At 45.5% G+C, this 14461-nt stretch overlaps 1 protein-coding gene across 2 annotated transcripts in view; it reads left to right on the top strand.

The window, feature by feature from the left end:
- The first annotated feature begins 10647 nt into the window (after positions 1 to 10647).
- fgfr3 (fibroblast growth factor receptor 3) overlaps positions 10648 to 14461 on the top strand; it is a 56188-nt gene continuing 52374 nt past the window's right edge. For both annotated transcript variants that reach the window (XM_029460218.1, XM_029460217.1), the window contains exon 1: positions 10648 to 10795. In XM_029460218.1, the coding sequence (XP_029316078.1) occupies positions 10648 to 10795 (148 nt within the window). The remainder of the gene's footprint in view (positions 10796 to 14461) is intronic.

Genomic DNA, 14461 nt, shown 5'->3' with positions numbered 1-14461 from the left:
AACATCCATCCAGTAGCAGTAAAGTAACTTCTCAAGCGTCACAACTCTATTGACATAATTGGTGAAGTGGATCGAGGCCCAGAAGGTCCAAACGTCTCTTTCAGGAGGAAATAAGTTGAATCGAAAAGCAAGTTTCGTAATGAACTTCCATTCAGAGCTGGTTTCCAATCCAATCCAGGTACAATGAGTCCTTTGTGATATCTAATGTCTGTCACTAAATACATACAGTCAGTTTCCTCATTGCCACAAGAGACCAGAGTTATTCTTGACGCCTACGTCGAGGGTCGCGAGTGTCCGCACGTGTCACATCCTCAGGCCCTTCATGGGGGTCCTTCACATCTGTCCGTGCACATCCAAGACGTTCTAACTACGCGGATGGGCGGACGAAGTGGAGAACTTTGAGAAGCTTCGAGAATGTCTGCCTCAAGGAGAAACCTGCTCGGAGTACAGAAGATCAAACGTTTCCTCCTCGTGATTCCGTGTCAGCTCTTGTTCGTGCAGAAAGCAGAACTGGAGCTTTGCTCTGAGAGTTATGAGCACAGTGGTCCAGTTGTGCCTGAGTGATTTACTCGCACTCGGTCTTCAGATGTATTTCTCTGAGCAAACACCCAGGAGCGCAGAGTCAAGCTGTCAAACTGTTTTGCGCTCCTCAACAGCAAGCCCTCCTCTCTCACAGCGAGGGGAACGCCACACTGCAGTGCGAAATGGACTCAGTGGTGTTCAAGAGAAGTGTAACGTGAGCGACTGTGCCAAACACTTCTCGAGCCTCTCCTCCAAAAGGTTCCGATTACCGAGGCCATTGCACCCAGCAGAGACGCAGAGACAACACAAACAGCATGCTGGAACCCCGCAGAGCCGCAGCACACAGCTCCGCTCACATCGGGCTGCAAACCTGCTGATCTCATTTGGTTTTGAGCTGTGGGTGCTCATCGCGATGTGTGGTTACATGAGAGTCTCTCGTGGACTGCATCATCCTGTGCTCTGAGGTTGCACACTTCACATGTTTGTTTGTGAGCGAGTGCATGTGCAGAAAAACATCCCCCCATTACAGCAAGAAAACATTCTGTGATGTAGAAACATTTGCTGTTCTGCCACCGGGTCAAACAGAAACTACGTGATAAGATTTCCCCAAACAGCTCAAAAACGTTTAGGTGAACTCTGGTGAACGTTGACTCGCCAATTTGTGCTGTTGTCGACCTCTGGAGGACCAGGAAGTCACATAATCCAGAGGGCTGGACGGGTCACTCGTGTCAATCAAGAGGTTTTCAGCAGCACCTTCCAAAAGCACTTGTTTCAACGCGCAGGTGATTTAACCTGGTTTAAATATTTAAATATTCTTATTGAATCTGCAGATTGTATTACTTGCTTTGAAAAAGGGGGATTAAATATGTGCAGGTGGAAGTAGTTTCCACCCTTTATGTTTTGCATGAGTGGGGAGTCCCTTTAATTATTAGTGTTTCAAATGTGTTAGTTAGTCAAATCACCAATACATTAGAAGTCATTATTGAATAATGTTTAACTTAAAGTTTGTTCTTGCGTAACTTATATCTGTTATAAAGTCAGAGTTATTCAGGATGAACAGGTTCTTCCTGATTTGATCCTCAGTAACTTCTCAGTGTTGAGTAACTTAAGCAGGACCAGCTCTCCACTGTGTCATTAGAGAAGAGAAGAAAGGACTATAAATGTGGTGTTTGCTTTCTTTCCTTTCCCATAAATAATCTAGAGCAGCATCTAGTGGAGTGTGAAGTGGCCCCAGTGGTCAACTCCCTCCCTTTGTGCTGCATCTTTGTCCGTCCACAAGCCCTCGTGTTAATGATTAGTGCTGCTGCTTCTCTGCACCTCTGCAGACAAAGCCTCCGCGAGTCCATCGCTTGTTGTCCACACGGGCAATGTGCAACACGCACCAACAACAAAAACAACCAAAGCAACTTATCAGTGGAAACATGCAGCCGGATAACAAGAGCTTCTCAAACTATTGATGTTTCCCTCTTTGGATCATTGCAGCTTTGCAATCGAACTCAACTCTGAGGCTCTCTTGTTGTTCTTTAATTTTTAACTCCATTTTAAATGAAAAGGCCTCACCTTTCATCTCCTGCTCCCTGGAGGGCTGGGGGGTGAGGAATGTGTGTGTGTGTGTGTGTGTGTGTGTGTGTGTGTGTGTGTGTGTGTGTGCGTGTGTGTGTGCGTGCGTGCGTGTGTGTGTGTTTATTAAAAGTTAGGGTGTTTGGGGGGGTGCAGAGAGGAGTTTTGTTTTTCTTACTAACATGAGCTGTTGTGGAGAGCCTGGGAGTGTGTGTGTGTGTGTGTGTGTGTGTGTGTGTGTGTGTGTGTGTGTGTGTGTGTGTGTGTGTGTGAAGAGGTCATTTGGTCAGTTTGCCCATCAGTGCTCGAGCTGTCTGACTGAGCATTCTCACCATCTGTATGACCTCTCCTGATGCCCGGCTGGCTTTTGTTCCCGAGCTCGCCCCCCTCCCTCCCTCCCTCCCTCCGACGTTTCTCACAGAGCACTGTAGTCCAAAAGGTCAGCGAGCCCTTCATCATCAGTCTGCACTCCTCTTCTTCACTTACTTTAATGACAGCGGTTTGTTGTTTCTTGATTTTCCCAGGAGGCTTGAAGCATGATCACCTGCATGTCGGGGAACGTGCTTGAAGGAGTTTACGATAAGTTATAAACCCTCACGGGGAAGGATTGAACACTGAGCACTTGAGTTGTTGTACGAGCTGAATGATGATTTAGTGTCCTAATAAAGTGGCAAACATGTATTTTATGTTTGTAATTAACACTTTGTAGAAATCTGCTTTCACTTTGACATGAAGGAGGATTGTTCATACAAGGAGTTTGAAAACTTTTTTAAACAGTTCTGTAAATCAAGTGTTTTGTTTTCAGCCTTTAAGGTGATTAAATGCTACATTTGTGTCGTATTAATTGTAATTAAGTGCAGAGACAAAGGCGAGAAAGGAGGGAAGTAATATGTGAACACATCACATGCTGGGCAGGGAATATGAAAGTTGCTGTCAGTATCGTTTTACATCTTGCAAATACCACGCAGGTATCCAGATTACTGCTGGACGCCTCGTGTATACCTTTTAAAACAACCGAACGCTAATTTGACACCATTTTTCATCATGCACATTATTCTAATTACTAAAACTGGAAAGCGCCACGTTGATGATTAACTTATTATTCATTTAGGCCAAACCAGAGGACCAGAGGTCAGCAGCTGCACAATATTCACAAGTGATGATTACCTGACGTGAACATATCAGACCTGCTGCACAAATGTTAGTAACTCAGCATCGTCCCGTTATCTGTGTCTCTCCTCTTTCGGAGAAGCTTTTCTGACTTCCTCCTGGATCCATCTTTTTCACATTTGAATACATCAAGTTGTATTTTTACTATGTTGTAAATCTATTGCAGGTGTGTCCGTCCTGGGACAGGGATCCTCCTCAGTCTCTCCCTGAGGTTTAGAACATTTTTCCCCTTTAATTTCGGGGAGTTTGTCCTCGCGTGGTGCTGTAAAGTGTGTAAAGTGTGTAAAGTGTGTAAAGTGTGTAAAGCCCCCTGAGACAAAGGTGTAATTGTGATATTGGGCTTTATAAATAACTTTGATTTGGTGTCTTGTGTGTGTGACGTACTCTAAAATCTAAAGATATTCCATTTACAATCACATATTTGCACGTCCTTGTTATTTATGACGCGTTGACGAGGATTGTCTCCTGCACAAACACAGACGGGCGACGGCCAGCACACTCCCTCAGCCTCCTCACGCTCACTTAGCAGAGCTCTGCTTTATGGCGTCATAAAGTCGCCTTCTCAAAACACAAGTTAAGAGATGACAGTAATTGACGTGTTGTTTAAAGCAGCAATCACCTCCGTCCTGACGGCAGGGATTAGCCCACAGGCGGAAGTATATGGCAGAATGAACGGGTGTTAATGGTAATTTACTGCTCACTCGGCACACTTTAGGGCTGACTGGTCAAACAGTTTGATCGTTTACACTTCAGCTGTGTTTAACATGTCACAGTGAACGGCAGGGATACGTGTGCAATAGTTACAGTTAAAGAACAATAACACAAACACATGTGCAGCACGTTTAATATTATATATAATAATTTAGATAGCCTACACCCACACAGACTTTACTTTCACTCTTTGATCCACTTGCCTCCATTTTACTCAGAAGTGTTGACTTTAGTTTCCCAGTTTTCCTCTACAGACACGTTAACAAACACAATTTATTTCAAAGAGATGTCCACATGGGTCAGAAACATATGTAACATGTAGCAGCCCCCCCCCTCAGAGCCACATCTGTGCTGCGAGAGAAATACTGATTTTAATTGTCTGTTAAGAATCTGGGGGGATAATCAGGCGCTGCACAAGAGAAGAGTTCAGAAACAGCTCTGACACACACACACACACACACAAATGATCTGTAATCCCTGACATGTTCCAGGGCCCCTGTGCCGCTCTGGGCCCCCTGATTCTTTCTGGATTGTATCCCTTAATGGCGCCCCTGGAGATAACTTAAAAGACATGTGGATTCTCTGGTCACAATAAGTATCTGGAGACATTCCGTCACTGTATAAAACTCCACAGAGTGGCTTTAAAGGCTAAGTGTTTCTCTCCCCCCTCTGAAGAACACCTGTGTGGTTCCCAAACCCCCACATTGGACACCACCGGCTGTAAAGCAGTCAGAAAACTGTTTTTTTGGTTCATGCAGCAGCTTTGGATTCCGCAATGACGCCTCCTTTAATTGGGGTTTCTTTCTGGACGAAGTAGAAAGTGGAGCGAGGAGCCGTCACGTGCTGCCTCCAGCGGCCCCGGAGGAGCGACGCGCCGAAATGCGATGTCCCTCCCCCCGCTGGTGCTGGGTGTCCCGGTGGCGCGCAGAGGCAGCCAGCAGGCATCCCGGACCGCGGTGGGACTGGAGACGAGAGCAGCGTCAAGTCTGCAACACACACACACACACACACACACACACACACACACACACACACACACACACACACACACACACACACAATGAAACACACGGGAGCCTTCAAAATAAAAGTGTTTTTGGATCGCTGTGTGGCAGAATGTGGTTCCTTTGATGGCTTAATTGCAATCCAACTGAATGAGGCTGCTTATACGATATGGAGGATAGGACTTGTATTTATTTATTTAAGTTTAGTGTTTGGCTCTCAGCTCTTTTTATATTATTTTTTTTAGCACATTTTAAAACTACAGATTTCCGAGAATTTGCTTTAAAACACATTTTAACATTTTCTTAATATATCTTGATACAAGTAACAAAACAAGGATGTGATAAAATTGTAAGAGGATGAAGGCAAATATATATATATATATATATATATATATATATATATATATATATATATATATATATATATATATATATTAAAAATGCTGCTGTAAATATTGGGTTGTTTTGGCTAATCGTTTATTTAACTTGATATTTGCTCATTTAAAACCAGCTTTCTGCATTTTCCACTTCCACAAGCATTGCGTCACCGCTTCATCGGCTATTATTTTGAAGGTGCAAACCGGAAGTCCTCTCTCCTCCCAGCCACTCCGTCTTGACGGCAGCAGCGCGCAGCTCCTACTTCACAGGCAGCCAGCGGAGGAGAGCCACCAGTCCGAGTTGGTTGATCCGAGGCAACGAAACTCACCGACTGGCATCCGGACGAGCGAGGAGCCGCGTTCACAGCGTCCAGTCCGCCTCCTTCACGCGGCCCCGTGCACACGACAGGATGAACGCACTCTGGAGCTTTGGACACTTTGGACAGCAGCGCGCACTGGAAAACAGGATTTAGTGGAGAAGTTGGCTTTCGCAGCGGCGGTGCCCGAGCAGAGGACTCTCGCTGTCAAGTCGTGAGAGGGATTTCTGACTTTTTTTCCCACCACTGTAGCCAAACTGCTCCCTGGAGCTCGAGGACTTACGGATCTTAAAGTAGTTTTGTGGATTTTTATGAAGTTTACAGGAGAATAAAGTCTGTTGTTCTGCTTCTGAATGCTTGGTGACATCTGAAAAGCTGATATTTGCTGTCAGAAAGGGATACTTTGGGTAAGTAACCTATTATTATTATTATTATATTATTATTATTATTATTATATTATTATTATTATTATTATTATTATTATTATTATTATAGAACAACTCTTTCCAGACTCTCTGAGGTATGAGAGAAATATCTCCACTTCCTTGTAGATGTGTGAGTCAGACAGGTTGAGCTCTCCAGTCTCTCAGCGAGTTGTACCAAAGAGTGTGTACAGTGTGTGTGAAGCCCCGCGGTCGTGCCATGGCTCAGGTGCCGCAGATGGAACGATGTGTCCGTCCACAGTCAGTGCGCATTCGGCGCGTCTCGGCCGGTGTCGTGAGCCGGAGCTTTCTATCACCTTGGTTTGCAGAACGTGCGCACAGGTTTCGTTTTCTTTGCTTATTAATTCTGGCTGCACTGTCTGTGGCGCAGGTTTGGGAAATTACGCACGCCACGGGAAATGGCAATTTGTTGAGCCATTTCCCTTATTTTAAATGGAAATCAACTTCCTCAAAGAAGTTTCTCTAAATCAAAAGCTCCTCATTCTGTCCAGTTGTACAAATATTGACACTTGGTTAAAAGATGTATGAATTGTGAAATTACGCACGGTTTATCTTTCCATCGGGGTAGGCTTAGCATGCCCATTAGATGCGCATAATAAAAGTTCGGTTTCCACTTCTCATCAATCAAACGTTTCCCTGTCACAAAGTGAAATATTGACTGTGATCACCGTCCTGAGCTCGTGAGGACGAACACGCCTTTTCTCCTCACTGCAACAGTGACGTGTGCTCTGGTGAGGAGCAGAAATATGAATTACACATCAGCCTCTTTCACACCGCCGCACTCCCTAATGCCTCTGATCATCTCTGAAGTTTCTCCAGAAAGCAGCACATTTTTTTCTTCTCCTCCCTTTGAATGAACGAACTGTGCGGTTCTCTCTCCTCAGCAGCAGATCAGTCATCCCCTCTTCAAACACGCGCGCTTCAATGGGATTCAGATGGTGATTTTGGCCACTCAGCTCAGTTTTGACTCCCACCATGTCAAACCATCACCGGAGAAAATTACCGGATTATAGCAGTCGGGAGGAGGGGGGCTGAAATGAGATTTGGGACTTGTATTGCTTTAGCCTATTACATTTCTGAGCCATAAAACAAGCGTGCACATAATAATCGTTTGGCTAATGCTGCAAATTAATTGCATCTATTGACCCGAGAAATAAAGCATGCCAGTTTGCAGCGTTTTCAATCAGAGGAGAGCTTCAGACACATTTCGGCTCCAAATGAGACTCTGATTGCCTCTTTTCATTACTGAAATTGGCCTGAGACCATCTCTCTGCGTGGAGTTCTGGATGCCTTTTTTTGAATGCTCTTTTATTCAGAGGAGAGAAGTGCATTAATTGGCCCCAACTTGTCTAATTTGAGAATAAAAGCTCATCTGTTTAATACTTATACACTAATTCACTGTAATATTCAAACAATAACAACTGTATGTGTTGCAAAAGAGACCATATCTGGCCTTTATAGCAGATTTACATCTTATTGGATCCCTGTAGGACTCCTAGAATATGTCTCTGATACTCAATTATGAACTTAATCAGGCTTAATTCTTCAGAATTGTATACCTTAACAGTCCTAAACTCTGTATAAATTCATACTGCGCCTGTAACAAAAGAAAGTTCACTGTCGTACTTAATGGTTTTCCCTTTTCCCCTCACTGAGGCCTCACTTTAATAACCTCTTCAAGGTCTTCTAATGTGTCTGAGGCAGATGAAACCCTTTTATTTAACTTTGTAATTTCCCATGCTGCCTGCTATAATGTCCACAGCATAGTATCAAAGAGAGTTATATCTGCACGTGTCTGTTGCTGTACATACTGTGGTTTCTTATTGTACTTCTTATAAGTGTCTCTGTTTCATGCAGACATGTGTGGACAGTGTTTTACATGCACAGTGTAGGACACATGACGAGTGTCAGCCCCGAGGTGCGTCCGCAGCCTGCAGGGCTTTGCACCCGGAGTCAGAGACAGCTTTAACATGGAGACTCTCTCTGATGATCAATATCTGCTCTCACCCGAGGGTGCGTTTGTTTTAAAAAGAAAAAGAGTGTGGAGATGTGATAAAGGCCTCGAGGGAGCAGTGAGGGGACGAGAGAGAGAGAGAGGCGAGGAGCAGGGAGATAGGAATAAATGTAACCTTTAGTACAGGAGTAGAAGAAGAAGGAGCCACTGATGTGGAAGATTACACACTTGTGCGTCTGTCTATCTCTCCCTCTCCTACCCGTCTGCCCTCCGCCCGGCTGCTGTTTGCACTTGTGCTCTCCCAAAAACCTCTAATCCCCTTTTCCCAAAATGACAAAGTCGATCCGCCCCGGCTGTTGATTCTCCGGCTTAATTATTAAAGATTACTGACACTCCGGAGAGGTGTGACTGGCATGTGACTGCGCGCATTGATCCTCACGTAGGAGAGAGGGACGACAGGGATTTGAACCCCGGTTAAAGCATTTCTCTGCCTCCAAGCTATAACAATGTGAAGATAGTTCTGCATGATTAATGTTCATTTATTATTTATTACGGTGGTTGTGTTTCCCTTTCATGCTTTAAGAAAATATTAGCATGAAAACACTTTGGAGGCTTTGAACTCCTCGCTGGGTCTTTGGGATCCGTGCCGCTGCCTCCTCCTCTTCTTCTTCTTCTTCTTCTTCTTCTTCTTCATCTTCTTCTCTGCTTCTCGGGGTTGTTAAGTGAACTCAAAGTGTTTTCTGTGAAGGCTGCATTCCCCGTGATCGGCATGTCCACGCTGGTGTAGAAAGTGGAGTTGCATCACTGAATATTAAATTAAATAGAGCGTATACGGTTACAGTTCACATGTTACCTGCTGTGCTTACACAGGACTTGATTTGTTCCAGTTACATGCTATCAATCATGTTGCAACACTTGGCTGCTCTTTAAATTCAAGGATTCACAAGGTAGTCTCAACGTTTACCTGTCACCAAATGAGTGAATGTAAAAGCCCTTATTGTCTCCAGTTTCTTCTCACATGGTTTGAGAGGCTGTCATGCTGCGTGTCTAAACAGATCTGCGGGTTGACATAAAACAACTCCGAAGACTTTGTCAGCTCTCGTGAAGTGAAGTGTCTGTAAAAAGCTGAGATTTTTTATATGTGTGTGTGTGTGTGTGTGTGTGTGTGTGTGTGTGTGTGTGTGTGTGTGTGTGTGTGTGTGTGTGTGTGTGTGTGTGTGTCTGTGCCAGAGAAAACACAAGTTTCAAATTGGAGAGACCTGCAATCAGCTACCTCCACGCCCGGAGAGCGAAGGCCTTATCGTGCTGGATAAACAAAGCGCAGCAGCGTGTAGGCGTCTTGTGTTGTAAGAAGGTGAGGATGGGCTGAGAGAGGAGGAGAAGAGTGCGCACAGGGAACATAAAGGGCTGCAGTATGTTGAAGTCTGATAGGTGCAGTGTTTAGATTAGACTCTGTGTGTGTGTGTGTGTGTGTGTCTGCGCTGTTCTATGCATTCACGTGTGTCCTGTGAAGTTCTCCCACTTGGTGTGTTCTGTGTTGAAGAGTGATAATGTGCAAACAGAGCGTCGCAGAGCCGGCCCGGGCTTCAGTTTGTTCTGAGCGAGGAGTGGGTCTCAGGTCCTCCGAGAGAAAGAAAAACACTTCTGTTAAGACTTAAGACAACACAACCTTTCTCTGGACTGTGTGAGCGTACAATACACCTCTGTGTGCCGAAGCAAAGCCCACTCTGAACTGTTTGCGTGTGTGTTTGCCAAACCTGTGCGTCTGTTTTCGTCGGGGTGGACGTCTCACAGCCAAGGCTATTCTGAAGCCGGACAGAGCCCCTAAAGTTTAAGCTAACAGTTGTTGTTGTGTGTGTGTGTGTGTGTGTGTGTGTGTGTGTGTGTGTGTGTGTGTGTGTGTGTGTGTGTGGGGGGGGGGGGGGGGGGGGGGGGTTCTGTGCTTTGCTTTTCTGGGCACTTCACTCACAGCTTTCTCCTCGAACCTCAGTGCATTCCAGCTTCTCCCTGCTTAAGCAAACAGAGAGCAGAGCACTCCGCCGCCGCCGTGACGCGCCCTCCTCCTGCCCCCGCGAGCCGCCGAGCACGTTGGGCAACTGATACTGTTCAGTCGGCATTCCTCCTCCTGCAGGAAGATTAGTGAGTCCGTGTCAATCGGCTGCTAAACCATGCAGAAGACCTTCTCAAGCACAGGGAGAGTCTGTTTAGGTCTGAAGTGAAGTCACTAATCCTGCTGCAGCACAGTTAATGGATTAATGAAGTTGTGTTGGAGCCTGGGGGGGGGGAACAAACAGATCCTTCCCAACCATCTTAATGATCAGGTGCTCCGAGAAAGGTTCTGAGACAAACTGCGAAGAGGAATGTCAGGTCAGAATAGAGACGCATGCGTGCAGACCCCGAGGCTTCTTCTTCTGTGTTCAATGTGCAGTTTAATGTTTAGTCTATTGTTCTACTTTAGTCAAGTCTGAGGCAGGTGAACATGCTTCTCTCTGTTACTCAGCTCTGATGGATTTCTCCTCCGTTGTGTTTCAGCTCAGTGGAGTTGTTGGATAGGAGGCCATCTTCTGCTGGACAGCATGCGAACGGAGGATGTCGTCTGAGTCTGAGTCGGGCCTCGCTGCTCTGCGTCTCACCTCGTCGTCTAGAGGGATGACGGCTCTGTGGTGCTCACTCTGGATGTCCTTCCTCCTGCCTCTCTGCGTCGCTCCGGCCAGACTGCCCACCGCTCAGCCCACAGGTAGGACACAATATCAATGTGCACATCACCTGTAACTGTGTGGGTTTGCCGCTGTGCTGTGGTTTCTTTGCTCACACGTGAAAGAAAACTTAAAGAGACGCTTCTCTCTTCTCCTCTCAAGTTGGTTTACACTCAGTCATACACCGGGAGAAAAGAAGCCTGAAAGGGTGCTTGTCCCAAAACAAGAAAGACAAAGTTTAGCTGCACATTCGCTTCTCTTCCTCACTTGTTCTTTGCTTCACGTTCCACACTAACGTGACATCTGTGCGTGTTCACTTCAAATAGTGGCATTTCAAAAGGCACATTTATTGTTTATACAAATGTGGCGGAGGAGGAAGATTTAATTGGACTGTTCTTGGTTCGCTGAGCTTTGTGCAATGTTCTCTCTTTGTTCTCGAGGCGGAGACATACCCAAAGATCTGTCCAAAGTAAACGTTGACTGTGTTTGCTTTAATCTCTCCATATTGCGCTAAAACACTAACACAGCAGAGTAATCTTTTTCTGAGGCGTTAGCCAAGTATCTTCTTTTTATGTGAGAGTTATTTAAAATGAGTCTTTGACACACTTTACATGCTGCAGTGCATTAAGAAAAATGAGGAGCAGGGTGCTTTCTGTGCGTGTGCGTGCGAACATGAACTGTACTACTATCAGGGCCATCTCCCAAACAGCAGAGGTCACATCAGACTCTGCAGACTGGAGGGACTAAAGTCAAAAATGGGGACTTTGGACTGGACCTGGACTTTATTGCTGTTACGCTTCACTTACTTCTCACCTGGAAAAAGTAGACCTCCACTCAGCTTCAGGCGTCTGCATTGAACTATGAAACAAAAGGAAAGCACGAGTAGCACCGCTTTGGAAGGTTCAAGTGTCCCGTAGACTTGAGAGATTAGATTACAAAACCGACGTGCATCAGGCAGATCTGACAGCTTTCCACCTGTGTGTGAATCCCTCTCTTCACAGCCCAGAGACCCCTCTGTCTGCCCCCCCCTGCCCTCTCTCATGTAAAACCCCAATGTTACAATAGGCATGTTGTGATTCTATCTGCCTGATTGCCTTCCCCGCTGGGAGCCTTCGCAGCCCATAATGCTGGGCATCGTCCAAAAAGCAGAGTGTGTTTTTCCAAAGCCCTCGGGGTGACGGGTGTTCAGGCTGTGATCTCCGTGTACCTGCGCGATATTGTTTCAAGTTGCTCATGTTTGTCATGTTAGGGTGGGATGGCTCGTTTGATGTGAAGTGGATGGTGTCAGGTGATAACATGCAACGTGCGCAGTCACGCTTCCACCAGAGAGCTTTTTAAATCAATATGGAAATCTGAATCTAAAAGGAACTAATTACATTTTAAACCTTCAGTTGTCAGGATTACACGTGGATCTGATCTTCTGCCTCTTAGCCTCTTAAGAAGATCTTGAAATCATGCAATTCAATATTTAATCTCATCAGACTGCAAATAAGAAAAACGGATTCTTCTTAAGCTTTAACGTTCACACGTTCCTTGTATCCTCTCGTAGCTCTTGCATTTGTGTATATAATCAGGAGGTAAAGAAGGCTGGGAGGCCCACATACAGCGGCCTCTGAGCCCGGTGGGCACCTCCGGCCTGCGTCTTGTCTCCCCGTCTCCCCGCTGCCCCAGGGCCTCCAGCAGAGTTCCCCACGTCCACAGATGGACGAGCAGTGGGGATAAAATGACTGTCGTTTACTGGCAGATGGCACAATTTCCCCTCAGCCCCCCAGTGCTGGGCAATGTTGTCACTTAGGTCTGTGTTTTTTGTGTGTGTGTGTGTGTGTGTGTGTGTGTGTGTGTGTGTGTGTGTGTGACTGTGTGTGGGGCGTCAGACATTAGCAGGTTCTTTGGACAACAAATACCCTTGAATGTTTACAGCACGCATGTTAATAAGAATTATAAGTAATAGTGCTGCAATTTGAAAGCTTATTAATATTTTTAAATTGTTTACCTGTTTTCCTTGAGCTGTCATGTGTGAATGTGTGACCCCTGTGGGTCATCGTGACACAGAACGCTTGATAAGTTGCTTAAGTATATATGACTTAATATATATATATATATATATATATATATATATATATATATATATATACAAAATGATATAGGGTTTATCTCCCAGAATGCCATGCACACAGATCATTTCATACTTAAAAACCGTAAACTACCGTAGATCTAAACTGCTCTCTTGAATAAATCTGCTCTGTTTACAACTTTAACTTTTAACTTTAAAATAAAGCTTGTAACGCCAAGCTGACCCATCTGAGAGACAAAGAACAGAGGGTGTGTGTGTGTGTGTGTGTGTGTGTGTGTGTGTGTCTGTTATTCTTCTCCCCTCTGTATTTACTGACCACACACTCCCGCCGGTGCCCCCGTGTAGCTCCGATGAAATATGTGGCTCCTCTGCTCTGACGGCAGACATATAAATTCAACACATTCAGTTTTCAGCCATTGTGTGTGTGTATGTGTGTGTGTGTGTGTGTGTGTGTGTGTGTGTGTGTGTGTGTGTGTGTGTGTGTGTGTGTGTGTGTGTGTGTGTGTGTGTGTGTGTGTGTGTGTGTGACAGAGCAGGCTTACGTGGAGTCTGCAGTTAAGTGAATGTTATGTCTGTATGAGCAGAGGCGGATTATGAAAGGCAGGCAGTAAAAGAAGATGAAAAGAGAGAACGATGAAAATGAAAGGATAGTGGAGAGTGTGTGTGTATATATGTGTGTGTACATGTGTGTGTATATATGTGTGTGTACATGTGTGTGTATATATGTGTGTGTACATGTGTGTGTATATATGTGTGTGTATATGTGTGTATATGTGTGTGTGAGAGCGAGAAAGAGAAAGAGACAGTGTGGGTGTGTGAGGTGGTCATTATGCTCTTCAACCAGAGAAGAACGCAAATATCTGTGTCACAGAAACGTGTGTGTGTGTGTGTGTGTGTGTGTGTGGGTGTGTGGGTGTGTGGGTGGGTGTGGGTGTGAGGTCACTGACCCCCTAGCTCCCCCTGGCAAGGACTGTAAATATCAGCAGGGGTTGTTTGGGTCATTAGGAGACTCGTTAAAACCACGCCATCCACAGATTTACGCTCAGGATCTACAATTCACACACACACACACACACACACACACACACACACACACACACACACACACACACACTCCATTCTCTCTTTCTTCTTGTTTCTTTTTCTCTGTCAAATTTCATTTTTCTTCCCTACCACTCCCATCTCTTTGTCTTTAACACACACACACACACACACACACACACACACACACACACACACACACGTCTTTTGACAACTCTGTAAGTCTTTGATAGTGACAGTGTTGTCCTAAAGGCACAGCGTGTTTGTGTGCGTGTGTGTCTGAATATATTGCCCCCCCCCCACCAGGGTCCTTCTTGTAACCAAGTCTCCTTCTTATCGGCTTGTTTCGTCACCCCACGTGACCCTTCTGGTCAGCTGAGGTGTGTCCTCTGCTGTGCTTACACCATGTGCTCCGTTGGTAAGTCCTTAAACTCTTGTCACGCCACATTTCCCTCTAGTCCACCCATGATGCACCTCTGCTCAGCCAAATGACTCTCTAATCTGCGCCAGTGACCCTGTGGTCCGTCCTATCGGCCTTCTAATTGATGTAAGTGTCTGTCCAGTCCACCCCAGCGCCCTTATAGTCAGCCCT

The sequence above is a fragment of the Cottoperca gobio genome, chromosome 22 (genome assembly GCF_900634415.1).
Source record: "Cottoperca gobio chromosome 22, fCotGob3.1, whole genome shotgun sequence".
NCBI classification, from domain to species: Eukaryota; Metazoa; Chordata; class Actinopteri; order Perciformes; family Bovichtidae; genus Cottoperca; species Cottoperca gobio.
This window is presented reverse-complemented; position numbering and strand designations above follow the sequence as displayed.